Raw genomic sequence first — 19,327 nt, 5'->3', positions numbered from 1 at the left:
CCTATAATGTGATGTGTGCTGTTCAGGTTGCTGTGTCCAATTCTTAGCCTGTTTATTGTTCCATGCTCATTTTATTTTGTTCCCCTACTTCTTAACACGCCTACTCCTTTTTGGATTGAATGTAAATGTCTCCCTTTTATTCCATCAACCCAACACTGTTGCCAGTGTTGAGTTATTTTTCTCCACACTATACCTTTCCCCTCTGATTTTGATCATCTAACATTGACTTCAACAATTCATATTTTGACTACCTCTTTTTGCCAACCTGTATGCTCTGATTTCTGAGGATTACCTACACGGGACCCACATTAATGTCATATTTGCCCACTTTTTTCCCTCATTCTGTGTTATGAATCACTCATTGAAATCCCTTTATTTATTTATTTGCAGCCAGTTATTACAGCAGGAACAATTACAGCAATAATGACCTGTTTAATGTTAAAATGGGCATGACAGTATTGTTTTTTTCAAGATAGAGAAACTGTGAACCTATCCTTAAAATCCTTAAAAATTTAAACTAAGATAAACCTTCATTGATCCCCACAGGGGAAATCCAGGTGTTGCAGTAGCACAGAGACATTGTAGAATAATGTTCTTACTATTTGCAGATAAATAATGAGAATGTAAAAGGTTTCCATAAGAGACCAAGTGTGTTTTGGTGTAAGCTTGTTTAGCTTAAGCCATAAATATAAGATAGTTAGGGTCACAGTGGCCTCGAGCAAAGTACATTGAGTAATAATAACAAATGAGGACGAGACATAATACAGTCCTTCCAGAAAAATGCAGATTTTTTTTGTGATTGTTGCGGGCAAAAAGTCCTTGATTATGCGGCACGTTTTCTTAAAAAATGCGATGGAATTTCCGGGATATTTATGCAATTTTATGCGATGAAATTGCGGGAACTTGCAAAAACTGCGGTTTCATCGCGGCTTCATCGCGGGTTTTGCAGCTTTTCGATGATGTTCACGTCGCGTAATTACGTCACTTCATAACGTTCCCATGGCAACAGGGGAAAATGGCTGCTCTTGTGTGAAGTAAACGCAACATTTTTCAACTTTCTGCTAAGATATATATGTGACTTTTTTGCAACGAAAATGCGGGGATTATGAAATCATGCAAGCCCCGCATATTTTGCGCGGAAATCGGCAATTTATGCGGCGAAAGTGTGGCGTATTTGAAAAAATGTGGCCCCCCGCATACTTTGGCTGATTATGCATTGAATTATGCGATCGCATAATCGCGTTTTTCTGGAGGGACTGATAATACAGCGGCCCCCACCCTGGCAGATGTTGTGTGAAGATCCCGGCGAGGAAGAAGAAGAGGGGGCCCAAGAAAGAAAGTTTAAGAGATGAGGGGAAGAATAGATCTGGGCTCACGAGGTCTGACAGTCTAGAGATACGTGGACCGGGCTCTGGCTTTTTGTCTGTTGCTAGGGAAACTTAGTCTCTGCGTGCCTCGTCATCCCACAGATCTGTGTATTGAAACTCCGATGCTTCACTGATTAAACAAATGTATTTGACTTTATCTTATCGTCTTATTTGGCTCTTGCTCAGGATCATTGTAATTCCAATTTAACGAATGCGCGGGGGTATATAGGTCTTTTATTTGGAGTCAGACACATTGTCCCAAAAGGGGGGACACAGAGGAGGAAATCCAAATATGAAGGAAAAAAAAAAAACACAAGAACAGACACGGTGATCAACAAATCAGTTAATTTCCTGAAGCTCGATGCAAGCTGCAGATGTTTTTGCCCTCTTGCGGTCTCCTCTCCATGTGAAGAAGCCCACTATGAACACCATGACGGGCAGAGACACACAGAGCACGATGCGGCTGATGGCACTGGGCAGCTGGAAGGAAGAATCTATGGTGGGTGAAGGAATCACATTCAGGGCGGTGGGAGGATCTTGGAACAGAAAGGTGGAAGTGAAGTCCAGAAATGCAGCCCTGCTGTTTTCTCCGGTGTTCACCTGACACCTCCACTTCCTGTTGTTGTCTTCCCTCCGGAGTTTAATGGCCAGCATGATCTTGCACCGAGTGAGGATAATCTGCTCGGACCTGCGCAGAGGAGAAAAAAAGCCACACTGTTGCACTGGCGGACATGTTCCTTCATCACCATGAACACACACACACTAGTTTATTTTTGACTCAATCCCACACACAACGTCCTGCTGCCACAAATTACTAGAGCAGTGGTTCCCAAATCTTTTCACATCAAGGACCCTTAAATTGACACAAACTAGACCACCGGGCCCCCAAGATTTCGTCCCATATTCCCCCACCTGATAGGATATTTGCTTTCTGGTCGTAGATATAGATATCCTAACGTTAGAACCAAGCGAGCAAAAAACTCATTCATTCCCATGGCAATAACCAAATTAAATAAGATGTAAGGAGGGGTATGTCTGAAGGAATAGATTTGAAGTAAGCATGTGCAGTAGTTTTATTTTATTTTATTTATTTATGATATTGTGCAATATACTCCTTTTACTGTATTCTGTTTATTGATGTGTGTATGTTATGTGTTAGATAAATAGTGCCCTAGATGTCTGGTTCAATGTTTGTTATGTGTCATTATGTGTCAATATGCCTGTACTGTACAACAAATTGCCTTTTGGGGACATTAAAGTTTTCTAAGTCTAAGTCTAAGTCATATGTGTCATACATTCAGTCATTGTGTTGCAGATGGAATTATAGTGAAAATAAATGACTCCCCTTTATGCTGGGGACCCCCATGGAACCCCCTCAAGGACCCCTGGGGGTCCCCGGACCCCGCTTTGGGCACCACTGCACTAGAGCACCAAATTAATCCGATGCTGAAAATTAGTCCCAAAGAAATGCCCATTTCATCCTGTTTCTTTGATTTTAAATAATCATCGACCAAAAAAGTATGTATTTGCGAGTTATTTTAAAGAACCAATGTGCTCTGGGCTGAGAAACAACAAAACAACTCATCGTTGGTTTTAGGAATTTCGTGGGATTTGTTGACAATAAGAAAAGTTAAAAGTAACATCAGCCTGGTCCTTTAATGTTAAGAAAACTGCGTTTAGTATTGTAATGTATGGAAGCCAATTTCTGCCAGGAAAATCGTAGCTTAATTGCCGGCTTTTTATTACTTAGCTAACTTTTCAGCTGTTTGTTTAACACAAATAGAGTGTTAATTACTTTTTAAACAAGTACAAAATCAAAATATCTGGGGCCAATAAGTTATCATATCTTTGATATTGTTGATTTCTGAAAGGAAAAAAAAAATCCCTTGTGCCAATACAGTTAAACGTGGAACCATAATAAAAATCAATTACTTTACAAATGTGTGGGTGGTGGTACTTCCATCCATGATATTTTTTAGTTTTATTGTTAAAACTAATAAACATTTTGGTTAATAAAAAGTACTTTTCCTCAGAAAAGTAACTATCACACAACCAAGGTCCCTGTGAGTATTAAAGAGCCCCTATTAAGCTTTTTTGGATTCTTGTCTTTTAGTGTGTTATATTGTTTGTTGTGTATGTAATAGGTGTTTGAAGTACAAAAAGAAAAATTTCACTGCAACTGGAGCTTTTCTCTCCGACAGACAGCACTTTTTCTCAACTGCCTGAAAACGCCTCGCCCACATTCCTGTTTAAAATTCCTCGTTTAGTGATGTCACTGATTGAGAAAGCCAGCCCAGTTTTTCATATGTGCTGCCCATTGGTGCTGCCTGAGCAAGAACAGCTTGTTTGAATTTGGTTGACCAATCAGAGTAGACTGGGCTTTTCAGGAAGGCGTGCCAAGAGCTCCGACAGAGTGTTTCAGGCAGAGGAGCTGCAGCAATGTAGCCTAGAAATCTAGACGCACCCTAGCGGCAGCAAATGTAATTTGCAGCCAGGGTCAGTCTAGCACAGGGGTGGCGAACCTGTGGCTCTTGAGCCGTATGCGGCTCTTTGCCTGCTCCTGTGAGGCTCTTACTGTGTGGCTGGGGGCTGTGTCATTGGTTGATTGTTTTTAACTTTTCTGAAACATACAGTATTTCAGATAAGTAAAAAAAAAAACATTTGAATGCATCTGCCAATACTGCCAATACATTTGCCAATTATTTTAAAATGGAAAATAATGCAGCAGAGTTTTGAGGACAGATTCTGCAACCTGAGGAAAAACAGCGGCCACAGATCACCTTCCTCGTTAACCCTTTCACTGCTGAATCCGATTGTTTGAAAGCCCCTTTAGTGACAAACGAGTGAGAGAGTTGCTTCGAGTGGCCACAACCGAGTTCAACCAAGACCTGAAAAGGATTGTGGATAACAAAGACTGTCAGGTTTCCCACTGAGTCAATCTAAGTGAGAAAAAAAACTATGAAAACTGCTATGTATTATGACTGTCTTTAGATCTGGAAGACACTGTTGCTGTTGTAGTGTGGACGTGCATGTGTTGTGTGGCTTTTTGCTATGGTGAGTTTTTTTTTGTGGCTCTTTATACCTAACTGGTTGGCCACCCCTGGTCTAGCAACTCTCCTTTGGCTTGCGAGCTGGAAAAACCAAACTCTAGTCAGGCCAATCACATCGTGTATATAGAGTTGATGGCCGGGCTGGCGAACAGCGGTCTTTGGAATCGGCTTTGGCCGCGACTCTGGAAGACTTGGAGTTCAGCTTTTCTTTGAGAAAAGAACAAAGAACGGCACTGAAGTCATTCTTAAAAAAGGAAGATGTGTTCGGAGTTTTGCCGACCGGATACGGCAAAAGTTTAATCTAACTAGCGTTGCTCTGGTTGGTTGTAGCGCTATCCTATTGCGTGCAGAGGGAATTTTGAAAGACAACTGTTTATCCCGCCCCTCGGATTGAGCCCTGCCAATGGTGAGTTCCTAGACCCAACATCTTGATGTGGGTCTGGCTTGTCAGGTTAGCAGCAATGGGCAGTATGAGAAACATCATATGTTTTTTTGAACATCAAAGCATGTAAACATATTCTAGTAGACCCTAAGAGTACAAATATGATGCTGAAAAGGAGTATAATAGGAGCTCTATGACAGAAAAAAAGGACAGAAAGCTTGAAAACCTGGTGTCTTTGGGCAGCATGGTACCGTCCTCAGCCACCCAGCTGAGGTTGAACGTGCTGGAGTATGACTTGCAGCTCCCAACGTCATAGTAGGTGAAGAGGATGCAGCTCAGGGTGAGGTTTCCTCCGGGCTGCAGGTCGGTGATGGTGGAGACGGAGGTGATGGTGAGGAGAGACAGGTAAACATCAGCGATGGCTTTTCCGTGCTGCTGGCAGACGTAGGAGCCGGCGTCTTCCACGATGAGGCCGCGGAGGCTGAGAGAGCAGTTGGGTTCGATGGACATGCGGCCGGCCTTGTCTGAGTCCGCACTCACCCGCCCCCCGCTGACCTCCTCGGTGTAGCGCACCAGGCCGCCCTTGTAGAAGGTCCAGCTGATCTGAGAGCAGTCTGAGGAAACCTGGTTGACACACGGCAGCAGAGCATCGCCTCCCAGTCTGCTGTACACAAACACTGCCTCCTTGCACCTCACACCTGAAATCACAAAAGTCACACAAATGATGACTACCGTATGCAAACTCATTTTAATAAATTAAATAAACCCCCCACCCAAAGCCGGCCATAACCAATTTGGTGCCCTATGCAAGATTTCAGCTGTTTTCGCTTTTTAAGATTTATTAGATTTTTTTTGCATAATTTTTGTTGCTTTTTTGTGTCATTTTTGTTGATTTCTTTGACGTGTTTTTCGCTTTTTATTTGACATTTTTGTGGTTTTTCCGACATTTTTTAATATAGTATAGTATTAACTTTTCTTTACTCATTTGGACTGCCAGTGCCCTTAGCATTTGCCTAGGCTGCCATTTTAAATAATCCTGTCAAATGCTCAGACATGGAGAATTTAAAGTAGACGGCCAGTGTTGGAGCTATTCAAAGTTTTGTTATTAAATATTTACTTATTTATTTTGATGCTGTTCTGTTTTAATTATACAGCTAAATGTGATTATGACATTAGCAGAGGTGGAAAAAGTACAAAAATATTGTACTCAAGTAAAAGTACCAATAGTTTGATGAAATATTACTCAGGTACAAGTGAAATTACCTATCTGAAAAAAGTAATAAGTTGAAAAATGTACTTTAAGTAGGGGTATCTCTCCCATGTAGTGAAAACAGGATAAAAAAAGGGGTCATACATCCAAAACTATTTGGTTTTTTATTACAGAAATATCTATACAAATGTATACACATGTAATAACAACATAACACATGTCACACATCAGTGTCTTTATTTTAGTTACTTTAGGTACCTGTTAGTGCTTTTGTCTTGAGGGCTTCTGGTTTCTTACCAAGGCAAGAGAGACGCCGTTGTTTTTTCTTTGAATTGTTTGCTTGCCAGAAATGGAGAAATCAACCTCACAAAACGCCTTGCCTGGACCTTTTTCAATCCCTGCGTAATATTAATTCCTTCGGGTTTTTCAGTGTTTGATTTTGAGTTTTCACTTAGTCTGAGTATAAACCACCACAACAACCAGTGTTGCATGAAAAGCTGTGATCTTTTAGATTACTCTACTTTCCCAATCTGTTGTTGAGCTCGTAGCCCTGAGCACATGATGCATGTCTAGAACTTGTGAGCAGGGAAAGCAAAGTTTTCCTTCTCAGAGAGTTTAATTTGAATGATTTTGAGAGGCCGGAAAAGGTAAAACTATCCAAATATTTCTGATGTGAGATAAAACTAAATGTAACACAGCTGTACGACAAAAGAAAAACAGAGACATTCTTAAAGACTTCTTTGACTGCAACCCAGAACAAAAAACTGGGATCAAATATCAGGACCAGACATGGAGGCCATGACAAATCCAGCAGTTGAAATAACTATTTTGTACTGCACTCAAATACAATGTTGAGGTACTTGTACTGATTCGAGCTGCTTTATACTTCTACTACATTTCAGCTGAAAATATTGCGGGCATACATTTTACTCCACTGCAGTTACAGTGCCTGACAGCAATATTTTTTACATAAAAAAAAAAAAAAAACCCGAGAAGATTTTGAAATAAAATGCATCGTTAAAGATTTTAAGAAAAACTTTTGGCTTGCAGCTATCCTCACAAAAAGAAGCACTTGGGACGTCTTAGCGTATGTTTCAGGTGAGTTGTTAAGCAGTTCCACCAGGTCAAATTATCCAATCATTTATAATAAAAAACAAAAATCAAAGATTAGAGAAATATCAGATTTGTATAGCAAGAGTTTTTTCTTCTTCTCTCTCCCATTAATCATCTCACGAACCCTGAAATTTGAGATTTATCTTCTGGTGCTTAAACTGGGAACCTAACTTAATAATATAAAGCAGCAGCTCCTGCTTACTTTGATGCATCAGTATCAATCTAATAATTTCATATGCAGCCAGTCACAGGGGTCATTTTTCTGCAGAACCAGGACCAGCCACTTACTTGTAATATAGTATATGGTATATATGAGATATACATAGTAATAGACTAACTTTTACTTATGTAAAGCAGCTGAGTACTTCTTACATCACTGACAACAGATCAAAATAAAGTGTACCTGGGAGAAGCAGACTGGCGAGCAGCAGAACTCTCATCAGGTTTTTTCTGCCCGTCATGTCGGAGTTGTCAGCTCTTCACCAGCTCTGTTCGTCTCTCTGCTGCTGGTGCTGCTGAACTTTCTAGAAGACAGTCTTCATTTCCTGTGTTACACTGAACTGAACAGGACACACACTGGCTTACCTCAGGGATGTTTTCTGACACCCCTCCTTAATATTATTTTACACAAACATCTGTCAAAGTGAATATCAGAGCAGAAGCATTATAAAGTGTGCTAAGCTTAGGAAAGTTAAGGGCCAACAGTTGACCACAGGAGTGATTCTAGAACCAGAGTTTTAGGGGTGCCTGGCACCCTTTTAACATATTGTTTTTCTTTAAATGTTACTACTGTGTTAACTGTGCATTTTAACATCATTTTGGACCATCATCCATCCATCTTCGTCCGCTTATCCGCGGTCGGGTCGCGGGGGCAGCAGCAGCTCCAGCAAGGGACCCCAGACTTCCCTTTCCCGAGCCACATTAACCAGCTCCGACTGGGGGATCCCGAGGCGTTCCCAGGCCAGGTTGGAGATATAATCCCTCCACCTAGTCCTGGGTCTTCCCCGAGGCCTCCTCCCAGCTGGACGTGCCTGGAACACCTCCCTAGGGAGGCGCCCAGGGGGCATCCTTACCAGATGCCCGAACCACCTCAACTGGCTCCTTTCGACGCGAAGGAGCAGTGGCTCTACTCCGAGCTCCTCACGGATGACTGAGCTTCTCACCCTATCTCTAAGGGAGACGCCAGCCACCCTCCTGAGGAAACCCATTTTGGCCGCTTGTACCCTGGATCTCGTTCTTTCGGTCATGACCAAGCCTTCATAACCAGTATTTGAACTCCTTCACTTGGGGTAAGGACTCATTCCCTACCTGGAGAAGGCACTCCATTGGTTTCCTGCTGAGAACCATGGCCTCAGATTTAGAGGTGCTGAGCCCTATGCAGGACTCCATTCAAGGTCTCCAAGAAGGCCGAATACTCAGAGCTTTTGTTTGGTGCGTATGCACATATGCGCAGATCATCATTAAATGCAGTTGAAAAAGTAGTTAAGAAGGCTTTGAGTTAGGATTATTTTGTCAAACCACTGTTACTATCGCTCCCTTCATAACTATGTGAAAAGTAATGGACTTCTGCAACTCTGTTTTACATTATAGTAGTAGTTTATCTGTTATTATTTCCTTTGAAAGGAATGTCTGACATTTTTGACTCACTGTTCTGATTCCTTGTGGTGTATAAGGTCTGTCTTCTATGCTGCTGTAACAACTTGTTTTCATTTCAACAAAACTTTGGGGAACTGAAAACAGATTTTGACACGTTTGCTAAAATGAATAATAGACAAACAGACTCGACACCAGACAAGAAAAAATGTTAAATGCCGTTTTAAAAAAAACCCCCTCTGACATCTTGTGAATATTTAGTGTTTTTGTCACTGGATGTTATAACTTCAATTGTGTGTTTAATACATAATATTTTAAATAAATGGGCGGGAGGCTCCAACCATGAACTGCAACTTCCCCGGTTCGATTCGGTGAGGGGCTTTTGTTGCACGTCATGCTGCATCTCTCTTTTTCATCATTTCCTGTCATGTCTGAACTGCCGACTCTAATGACAAACTTTTTTTAAACTGCGTAACCATATGAAAAACAAAACAAAAACACCAATGTCAGATTGAATACATGAAAACTCAAACTGACTAACTAATCAGTGTCACTTTTCTTGTAATGTGACCCAAGGTGTGAAATGCAACAGTGTGCAACCTTCCTATACACCCAGGGGTGGGGTGGTGTTAAGTGCAAGCATGATTGTGACACAATTGTGGTCAAAATACTGTAGGTGGCATGTCCATGTTCGTTTCTCTGAACAAAGGAAGGAAACTCACTTTTTTTGCTGGAGAAACTAAATTCTCTTTCAAATCTTCACAAGCTGTTTGTGTTGTTTAATTTAATATATATATATATATATATATATATATATATATATATTTTTTTTTTTTTTTTACCACACAGTTCTGTTGAATGAAAAAAAAAAATACATTCGGGTGCCTGGGTAGCTCACCTGGTGGAGCGCGCGCCCGGTCCTTTGCTGCATGTCGTTGCAAAAAAGAAGCCATTCTTCAGGAGTCTGAGAGCATTCAAATATATACCGTGTGAAAAAGGACATGATTTGCCATGCTAGCAGCTCTGTGAGACTGAGATAATTGCTAACGTCAGTATGCAACATGCTGACAATGACTACGCTAACATGAGGATGTTCTGCAGATGTTCGGCTGCCATGATACCATCTTCACCAGCTTAGTTTAGTGTGTTAGCATGGGATAATCACAAAGTACAGCTGAGGCTGATGGAAATATCATTAGTTTTGCAGGAACTTAGTCATAAACCAAAGTGCTGGACAAAATGTAGGTCTGGCTAGTCCACATAGAATTCCCGGGATGGGAGAACAACATGCTCTGGTTTATTGGCATTTCTTTAAACCGATCACAATCGTCTTGGGCGGAGCTAAGCGCCGGACGGAGCCACGGTGTCTCTGCAAAATAGCCTCTGGAAGGAACTTGTTTTGGTGGAACGTGTGTACGTTCAAAAGTTGTTTTAGTCGTGCAACAGAAAACTCAGATTGGACAGATAGTCTAGCTAGCTGTCTGGATTTACCCTGCAGAGATCTGAGGAGCAGTTAACCATAGTCCTCATACATCCACCGGAGTGTGTTGAGTTATTTTGAGGGGACAGCACATTTACTCTGTTATACAAGCTGTACACTTCATACTTTACATTGTAGCAAAGTGTAATTTCTTCAGTGTTGTCCCATTAAAAGATATAATGAAATATTTACTAAAATGTGAGGGGTGTACTCACTTTTGTGAGATACTGTATATATATTATTATGGGTAATATAGAGGGGTAGTATTGAAGTTTAAGCTCTATCTATAGTAATGGATATGAGAATGAATGTTATGTATTTATGCCTGATTTCATGTAGAAGTTGATGATTGGTGCACAAACACAGTCAGCTCCTACAACAGATGGCTTCTCAGGATGTAACTCAATTTGCCTGAAGACGGTCTAGTACCCAAACGTTGCCTACTATTAAACTTTATTTCATTTTTGCAAGTTATACAGTGCGCGGGAGTTTACTTTGCGACTTTTGACCTGCTTGTCCCCCTCTGACGCACCTGTCTCACGCTGTAGACGTGCTAAGTATTTTTCTGTTACTGTTAATCTTGAAATTGAGAAGCAAAACACGCTGAGCTGACTGTCATCCAAACGCTCACAGAGCAGGTTAAGGGGGACACTTCATGTCCACGGGTCGCTCTAACTTCTGCCTCTGTAACCACTGTTGTTTTTCACACTCTGATCACACAGGAAGTGGTCTGACATACAGCGGCTGATAAGTTACCCTGCCCCGCTCTTGGGCTAACACCGAGGCTTCTGCTCCGCTTTCTTTTCACAATGCTTGTTCAGCGTTTGCGTTTCATGACCTGTTTGTTTCTTTTAATCTGGGTTGTGGATTGCACAATGTTGTGTGCGTATGACGCAATGTGTATTTCCCCCTCCCTGGTACAACATAGGATATATAGAACTGAGGTATTTCACACCAAACGTATTTGCAAATATCATTTCGGAGAAACTGAACTTGTTCTTTTCACTAACCTTATTTGTTATAAGAGCTATCGTTTCTGTTTTGTTTTTTTTTACACACAAATAATATGATCATTTTATAAAATATGATCCATTGTTCCAGACTAAACTACCAAAGGTATATGCAGTAGTTAGATTTAGCTCCACCTTGACTGACTACAACATTAAAGTATGGCTTACATAAATGGATACGTTTGAACCTTTAAGTCTATTTTGCTGCTAATATTTCTGTAATTTGACTTCATCAAATGATTTAACCCTCGTGTTACCTTCCCGTCGACCGTGCAACTTTTTGTTTTTACTGGGTCAAAATTTGAAATTGAAAGCGTCACTTTTCCTCAAGTCTTTTATCTTTTTTTTTTTCTGCGCTTTTCTTTATGTTTTTATTGGTTGTTTTACGTTGTTTTTTTAAAGCTTTTTCCGACATTTGTGTCACTTTTTTTTTTTTTTTTTATGTTTTGTCACTTTGCCCAAAGTTCTTTATCACTTTTTCCGATGTCTTTGTCGTTATTTTTCTGCGTTTGACATTTTTTTAACGTTATTTTATCAATTTGTTTCTTCAAAGGCTATACAATTGATTAAAACACACATATTCAATTAAAGTAGTGAACTGATCGCTTGTTTTGCTTGTAAAGAGCGTTGCATGGAACCATCCTCGTTATTTATTTTTCTTTTTTTTTTTTTTTACAATTTGGTTAAAAGAAACCCACATTTCTGATATAGAGCTTTTTGAAAATGGGTCAAATTTGACCCCGAGGACACAGGATTAAAATAGTTTTTTTTTATAAACTGCACAGTAGTAGTACAGTATATGCACATTCCTTTGCAGCTGATCAAGTGCACAAAAAGGTACCTGATTAAACAACCTTCTTCTAAACTTTGAGTAAAAAAAAAACACATTTTGTAACTGGATTTGTTTATTATAATTTAGTGGCAGCTTTTACTTACATTACTTACTTACATTACACAAAGAATATTCATTCATAGGTACCTACAATTCTTTAAGATAAGTTGTAAGGATATAAAAATACTTCGATGGGCCCATCCCTCTAGATTACAAAAGCATTTTATACACATGCTTACATACTGACACCTTGTGTCTAAAATGGCTAGTGTTAAAAATCAAGACCCCCCCCCCCTTTTCTTTTTTACATTAGTGTATAAACACGCAGCAACTTTACAAGTATTTAGGAGCAACTTGGTGTGTCAAAACTCTGCCTGTTTTTTATTCAACAGTATGCACCGTTTTCTCCTGTGCTCTGAATAAAAGAAGAGAAAAGCAGTGCTCTGATCACCACCAGGTGAATGTGAGTTTGTGGAAGAAGTCGTAGCTCCTGGACAGGAAGCTCCTCTCCAGGATGTGCGGCCGGATGCTCAACCGGTAGCCCTGACTCTCGATGTCCATTTTCACGCAGTCCAGCAGGTCTTTGACGGACAGCACGGCCTTCCAGGGACCGAACGTCACCACCGACTCCTTATCCGCCTCCAGGCTGTTGATGGCGTTGTCGTAGAAGCCCAGATCCTCCTCCGTGCGCAGCACGCAGATTATGATGGTGGAGTGGCGGGCGGCGATGGCCTCGGCTCTGGCGATACGAATCAGAACCTGGAAGAAAAGTTAAAATACTGCGTTCATTAACAGCCAAATACATTATTCTTAAAAAGGTCTCATGGCATGAAAATGTCACTTTATGAGGTTTTTTAACATTAATATGCGTTCCCCCAGCCTGCCTATGGTCCCCCAGTGGCTAGAAATGGTGATAGGTGTAAACCGAGCCCTGGGTATCCTGCTCTGCCTTTGAGAAAATGAAAGCTCAGATTGCGATTTTTCCTTTCGATTCCGGTTCTGCAAGCATTTATTTTGGGTCATTTTGCATCTTTTTGTGGGGGTTTTGCATCTCTGTCATTGTTTTGCATTTAATTTGAGTCACTTTTGTAAATGTGCGTTATGTGGTTTTGCAGAATTTTCAATCATTTTCAATTTGCGCGTCTTTGTGGTTGTTTTGTGTCTCTTTGTGGTCATTTTGGGTCGTTTATCGTCGTTATTGGTACTTTGTGATCGTTTGTTTATACAGTATTTCCAGTAATTTAGCAGAAACTCAAACTAAAATCAACAAATAAAAAGGTTAAAAGATGTTGTGGTGCTGTACAACAGACATGACCTGACTTAATTGATCAATGGAGTAGAAACTACATGAGCGAGTGTAGCTGACCTCGATGTTCTCTTTGTAGTGCGGCACTCTGGAGAGGAACTGCTGCCTTCCCACCAGCTCTCCAAACAGCTGAGGAGTTTCCTCCAAAACCTTGATCAGTGGTTTGATGTTGTAGTACACCGCCTCCCTGTGAACCTACACACAGACAGACAGACAGACAGAGAGACAGAGAGACAGAGAGACACACACACACACGTTGATATTCCAGTAAACTATGAGTGAGGAGCGATCCCTTATGAACCAGACTACAGGACTCAGACCTGCTGGATGTTCTCCGTGGGCAGCCTGTCGGATCGCAGGAAGTCCAGGACGGCTCCAAAGTGTGAGCCATCGCGGTCGATGAAGTAGCGTCCCTCTGCGTCGCTGCGTAGTTTGGGCTGTCTGCTGAACAGCTCGGCCAGCATGGAGTCGGGGTGTTTCCTGAGCGTGCTCAGAGAGGTGCTGAACAGGTGACCCCCGACATTCAGCTGCACCACAGGAGAGTTCTAGGAGGGGAGGGGGAGGGGGGAGGGGAGGATTTGGTCATTTAAACTCGAGCTTGTGCACTGCTGCTTTGGGGACACTTAAATCAGAACTGGGTCCATATATCAGGACACATTAGCTTATTGCAGAACCATCAGTACTGGGATACGTGACAAGCAGTAGGCACAAGGAACTTGACATTTTAGGGCCGCAACTTATTATTACTTTCATTATTGACTAATCTGGTGATTATTTCCTCAATTCATCGTTTAGTCTGTCAAAATAGTAGTCTCGCTTTGCCAGACCCTCCTCCACAGCGCTGCGGAGGAGGGTCTGGCTAGTCCACACAGCATTCTGGGATGGGAGAAAAACGTGCTCTGGTTCATTGGCATTTCTTTAAACCAATCGCAATCATCTTGGGCGGTGCTAAGCGCCAGACAGAGCAATGGTGCCTCTGCAAAATAGCCTCGGGAAGAACCTTGTTTTGGTGGAACGTGTGTACGTTCAAAAGTTGCTTTAGTCGTGTGACAGAAAACTCAGATTGGACAGATAGTCTAGCTAGCTGTCTGGATTTACCCTGCAGAGATCTGAGGAGCAGTTAACCATAGTCCTCAGAAACCGACCGGAGGTTAGAACGCCAACACAAAGGAAGCCCAAAGCAACGGATATCCGGCCTAAATGAGCGACATCCGGCACTGGAGCAATCCCGGAAGTGGAACATCGAGGATATAGACTATCAAAATAGTAAAAAATTGCCCATCACCGTTTTTTTCTCCAAATACCAAATTGACGTCTTTAAATGTCATGTTCTGTCGGCCAAACAGTCATAAACTCAAAGCATACCAAGTTTAATAACATAGAAGGTAAACAGACTAAATGATGAAGTGTTCCAGCTCTTATGAAACTGCAGTACAGAAATGCCAAAACATATTATTATTTTTATTATTATTATAATAATAGAAACAGAGTTTAAACATGCTTACGTTTCTTTGTTTCATGTCATTATGAAAGGAATAGTTTGGGATTCATTGGAACATTCTTTTTGTCATCACAAACCACGCAGTGCACGACCGATACTGCAGATGAAATGCCAGTGAAACACCTGTCCATGCCCTCCCTGACAGCTGAATACCACCTCAGTACTTTAATACTGTGTGCTCAGTCAGTGAGTCAGCATGGAGGCGCCTCCACCTTCAGTTTGCTCAGGTTGATAAGAGCACATGCCTCGGCTGTCTGTCACTAAATCGGCGTCAGCTGTTCCTGAAACACCCACTTACAGCAGCGCACACAAGACGACTAGACACCTCCAGAGCTGTGTATCTTTTCTTCTGTTTGTTGAAAATTTTATGCACATTTTTTAGAAAGTGGGAAACCCATTATTGAAAAAAAAAAAAAAAAAAAAAAAAGTGAATGATAAAAAAAACTGAAACGTAAACAATAAACTAACCTGTAAACTGTAGATTACCAAAACATTAAAATTAGACAACACTGATATATATATATATACATGTATATCACTGACATTGTAGTTTCTGGATTCGCCAATCCAATATGACAATACATTGTGTCGTAGGGCTGCACAATATATCTTTTTTTTTTTTTTTTTTTCTCACATCGCCATTGCGATATCAACTACGATATAAACGCATCGTGAAAGGCTGCGACATACCGCGAAAAACACTCGGCGATTTGTTTGTGTACACTTTAAAACGGAACGGTCGTCCTTTTTTAGTGCTGCCTGTTGTATTCAATTCAATGTTACATTTGTTCAATAAAAGAATGATGGACACGATTTCCTTTCGTTTGTTTTAAAATTCAACAAGCAAATTGTTAGCCTGGGAAAACCCTGACGAACTTCCGGCAAATTATTATTTATTTATCGCAAGTAATATCGTCATCATCGCAATGTTCAGCAACGTTATCCCATATCGCATATTTTCCTCGTAATCGTGCAGCCCTATCACGTCGTATTGGGACTAGGGTTGGGTAGCGTTTGGATTTTTACGATGGTTTCCGATTCCTAAACCGATTCTTGAAAAACTGAAAAATGACAAAGAAAGGCTATTTTATAGTTGTTTTTTTTAATTGAAATAAATAAATAAATAAATAAATAAATAAATATATATATATATATATATATATATGCTGGTAAAATATGCAAGTGGCTGGTAGATTTGCTACACTCACCAGCCAAAAAAACAATGGTACTCTATAGAGTGGCTGGTGAAATGTGAACATTGACTAGCCATTTGGCTGGTGGACGAAAAAGTTAATTTTGGACCCTGGTTATAATAATAAATACATGTATTCATTATTATCCTGTGAAAGTACTGATTTAGCAAGGTGTGTGTGTGTGTGTGTGTGTGTGTGTGTGTGTGTGTGTGTGTGTGTGTGTGTGTGTCACAATCTCATTAGGGGCTGAGCCCCCCTAAAGGTCTGATCCTAGAATCGCCCCTGGTTGGAACTTATTTTTTGCAGTCACTGGTTGGAACAGAGCATTTCTACACTGAAGCTACTTTTATTTCAGTAAAGTAGTGAATACTTCTTTACCAACTGTATACTAACATTCAGACGGAAATATTATCCTTTTTACTCGACAAAAAGTAGCCTACGCTTCTTTCTGAGATACAATGAAGGAGTGAATCTACCCGCAGTAGACATACTCCTGTTTCAGCTGAGTAACTCGGGAGTTTCCTCAAGTTGGATTTTTGTACTTTTCTGAGGAAAAAGGACGGCTGTTAAACCGGCTTTAAACAAACTGTTTAAGAACTTAAAAGGACAAAAGATACCGAACATATCTGCAGTGGATAATGGGCGCATTGCGCAGGCAATTTGGGGAACTTTCTTCTCCTCAGCCGTGTAGCCTGTGACCGTTTTCATCCACCTGTTCCGTCCTTTAACAGGTGGAGAGTTCAGTTTAGCTCTCACTGCTGCACGAAATATAACTCACATTAAAAAAAGTACGTTTTTCTTACTGTATGTGCGGCTGAAGACTGTTTTTCAGGTGATTTGTAGTCCGGCAGACTCATCTTGGCTTGTCCAGATGGTATCTGGGAGCTTTTCTTTTTTCCCCCTCAACAGGTAGGAGCCAGGGGGCGTGGCCTAACCCGGACCTGATGCTGTAATGCTGAGAAGATGAGTCACTCAGTCGTAATATTTTTTGACCACTTTGATGCCCTTCTTCTGAATCACATTTAGACAATGTGAACGCTACAACAAACATGTGCAAATTTACTCATAACTCCCATCTTTTTTATGTTGTTTTTAATCTTTTTGTTTGGTTTTAACCATGACTTTCCCTGTGGTTGTTGTAGTAATGGCAGTGATTCCCAACCAGGGGTACTTGAAAAGGTTGTGGAGCAGCTCAACTAATGAATAAATGGCAGAAAGAAAAGTATTGCATAAGGGGCTGAAATGGTTAGCTAAAACTTCTGACTAACAGTTCAAATATTTAGCTAAAACCTCTGACTAAAACGTTGAAATAGTTAGCTAAAACTGACTAGCTAAACAGTTGAAATAGTTAGCTAAAAACTCTGACTAAACAGTTCAAATATTTAGCTAAAAACTCTGACTAAAACATTGAAATAGTTAGCTAAAACTGACAAGCTAAACAGTTGAAATAGTTAGCTAAAAACTCTCACTAAACAGTTCAAATATTTAGCTAAAAACTCTGACTAAACACTTGAAATATTTAGCTAAATCTTCTGACTAAACAGTTCAAATATTTAGCTAAAACTTCTGACTAAACAGTTGAAATATTTAGCTAAAACTTCTGACTAAACAGTTGAAATATTTAGCTAAAACTTCTGACTAAACAGTTCAAAATAGTTAGCTAAAAGTAATGGCAACATTTAGCATTACTCCAAGTAGCAGTAGTACGATTTCTGGCCAAACCAACCTTATTGACAGTTCAGTTGTATGAAAAAATAGTATTGGAATAAATTTAAAACATACATTGGGAATTGGAGAAGAGGTACGTAAGTTTATCTGACAGGGCCATGGGGGGACCTCAGACCAAAAAGGTTGGGAACCACGGTTTAATTTTGTCATATAATACGGAAGAAGTTTGAAAGTGTGGTTTTGAAAGATGCTGTGGATACGATGAACTTCCAACATAGAGAAATGAAAATGTATGAATTAGCTAAGAAAAATGTACAATACAATGGTCCATCTAGATCAAGGCTGTCCAATTTGGGGCCCGCGGGCCAAGTTTGGCCAGCCATAGATTTGACATATTCATGCTTATTCTCCTCTTATTTTAAAAGTAATGACTACGAAACATACATTTTGTGCAGTTAAAAAGTACATAATCTGAGTTTAATGGCAATGTAATGCACAGTGCTGTTAAACTTCCCATTTAAATTACATACATACGTTTTATCTATGGAGAATGGCAAGAATTATGGTATTCTTCAACATCGACATTTATTTTTGGCCCGTGGCCTTCCATCCAGATACATTTTGGCCCTTCATATGAAAGAATTTGGGCACCTCTGATCTAGATAGAGCAAACGCTCAAATCTATATGGTATTGCATATAGATCAAAATGTCAATAATATATTCGGGAGGCATTTTTTCAAGATCAAATGTCAAAGTTATGTTCAGTGGTCTGCTGCACATATGGAACCAGGGAATAAAGCAGAGTGAGACATCCCATTTACTCCCGTTACTCTTTCAATACAGATTATATACGGTAGACTGAGTCACTTTCACCCTGTGTAAACACAAGGAAATAAAATATTCTAATAATAGTTTCCACCACATTCCACAAGTTAAGTTGTGTCCAAACTGGCATTAAAAAAGAAACCCAAGGAAATAAGAGAACATCAGATAATATACTCTTTGGGTAAGATATAAAAAGGTACTTGAGTGCAAATGACTTTAGCAAAACTGACATGTTCTGCACAGCTGATGTTGTATTCAGAACTTTACTTTGAGCTCAACAATCAAGCATCTTACTGGCTAATTTGTGTAAAATTGTATACATGTTTTGTCACAGTGAAACCCATCGTGTGAGTGCCGTCATACCCGAGAAGATTTTATTTCCACTGTGCAATATCCAATCACTTGTTTGGGTGCTTGTCACATTTGAGCTTTCTATTGCACTGTTTAGTTAATTTATTAGTTTATAATGTCGTGGACAGTCCCCTTTAATTAACTATACAGTAAGAGGAGCAGCTTTAGCCTCAACGGCTAATTTCCAGCTGTACTCCCCGGCCAGCTGACAATAGGGATCCTAAAATACAATGGTTAACATGTTAAAATAAGTTACATTACATCTATAATAACAGCAGGCCTAAGCAAAAAAAAGGTTAAAACATACAAAGAAGTGGCACACAAACAAGCACAGATAATGGCAATGACATTAAAGCAGACCATGCAGTTAATACAATGGAGACAAGAGAAAGGAGAGAAGTCTCAGAGGCCACATTGAGAGCACATACAAGACATAACGGAGGCA

General features: G+C 40.3%; 2 protein-coding genes across 3 annotated transcripts; both read right to left on the bottom strand.

Annotated features, from left to right (window-relative positions):
• Positions 1 to 1,235: 1,235 nt before the first annotated feature.
• LOC116053400 lies at positions 1,236 to 7,710 on the bottom strand. The gene is made up of 3 exons (XM_031304510.2): positions 7,526 to 7,710; positions 5,026 to 5,497; positions 1,236 to 2,055 (listed from the first exon to the last, which is right to left on the bottom strand). Exons 1-3 carry the CDS (start codon positions 7,581 to 7,583, stop codon positions 1,707 to 1,709), a joined length of 879 nt encoding a protein of 292 aa, XP_031160370.1. The 5' UTR covers positions 7,584 to 7,710; the 3' UTR covers positions 1,236 to 1,706.
• Positions 7,711 to 8,417: 707 nt separating this feature from the next.
• On the bottom strand, positions 8,418 to 16,992 carry kctd14 (potassium channel tetramerization domain containing 14). 2 transcript variants are annotated; one of them, XM_035996293.1, is made up of 5 exons: positions 16,841 to 16,992; positions 13,664 to 13,888; positions 13,404 to 13,538; positions 12,534 to 12,796; positions 8,418 to 8,430 (listed from the first exon to the last, which is right to left on the bottom strand). In XM_035996293.1, exons 1-5 carry the CDS (start codon positions 16,892 to 16,894, stop codon positions 8,427 to 8,429), a joined length of 681 nt encoding a protein of 226 aa, XP_035852186.1. In that variant the 5' UTR covers positions 16,895 to 16,992; the 3' UTR covers positions 8,418 to 8,426. The 2 variants fall into 2 exon arrangements, with proteins under 2 accessions (XP_035852186.1, XP_031160371.1); XM_031304511.2 differs by lacking the exon at positions 8,418 to 8,430 and having other exon boundaries at positions 12,295 to 12,796.
• Between the last annotated feature and the right edge of the window lie 2,335 nt (positions 16,993 to 19,327).

Source organism: Sander lucioperca, chromosome 20, assembly GCF_008315115.2.
Source record: "Sander lucioperca isolate FBNREF2018 chromosome 20, SLUC_FBN_1.2, whole genome shotgun sequence".
Lineage (NCBI taxonomy): Eukaryota > Metazoa > Chordata > Actinopteri > Perciformes > Percidae > Sander > Sander lucioperca.
The sequence above is the reverse complement of the archived record's forward strand: the minus strand, read 5'-3'. Positions and strand labels throughout refer to the sequence as shown.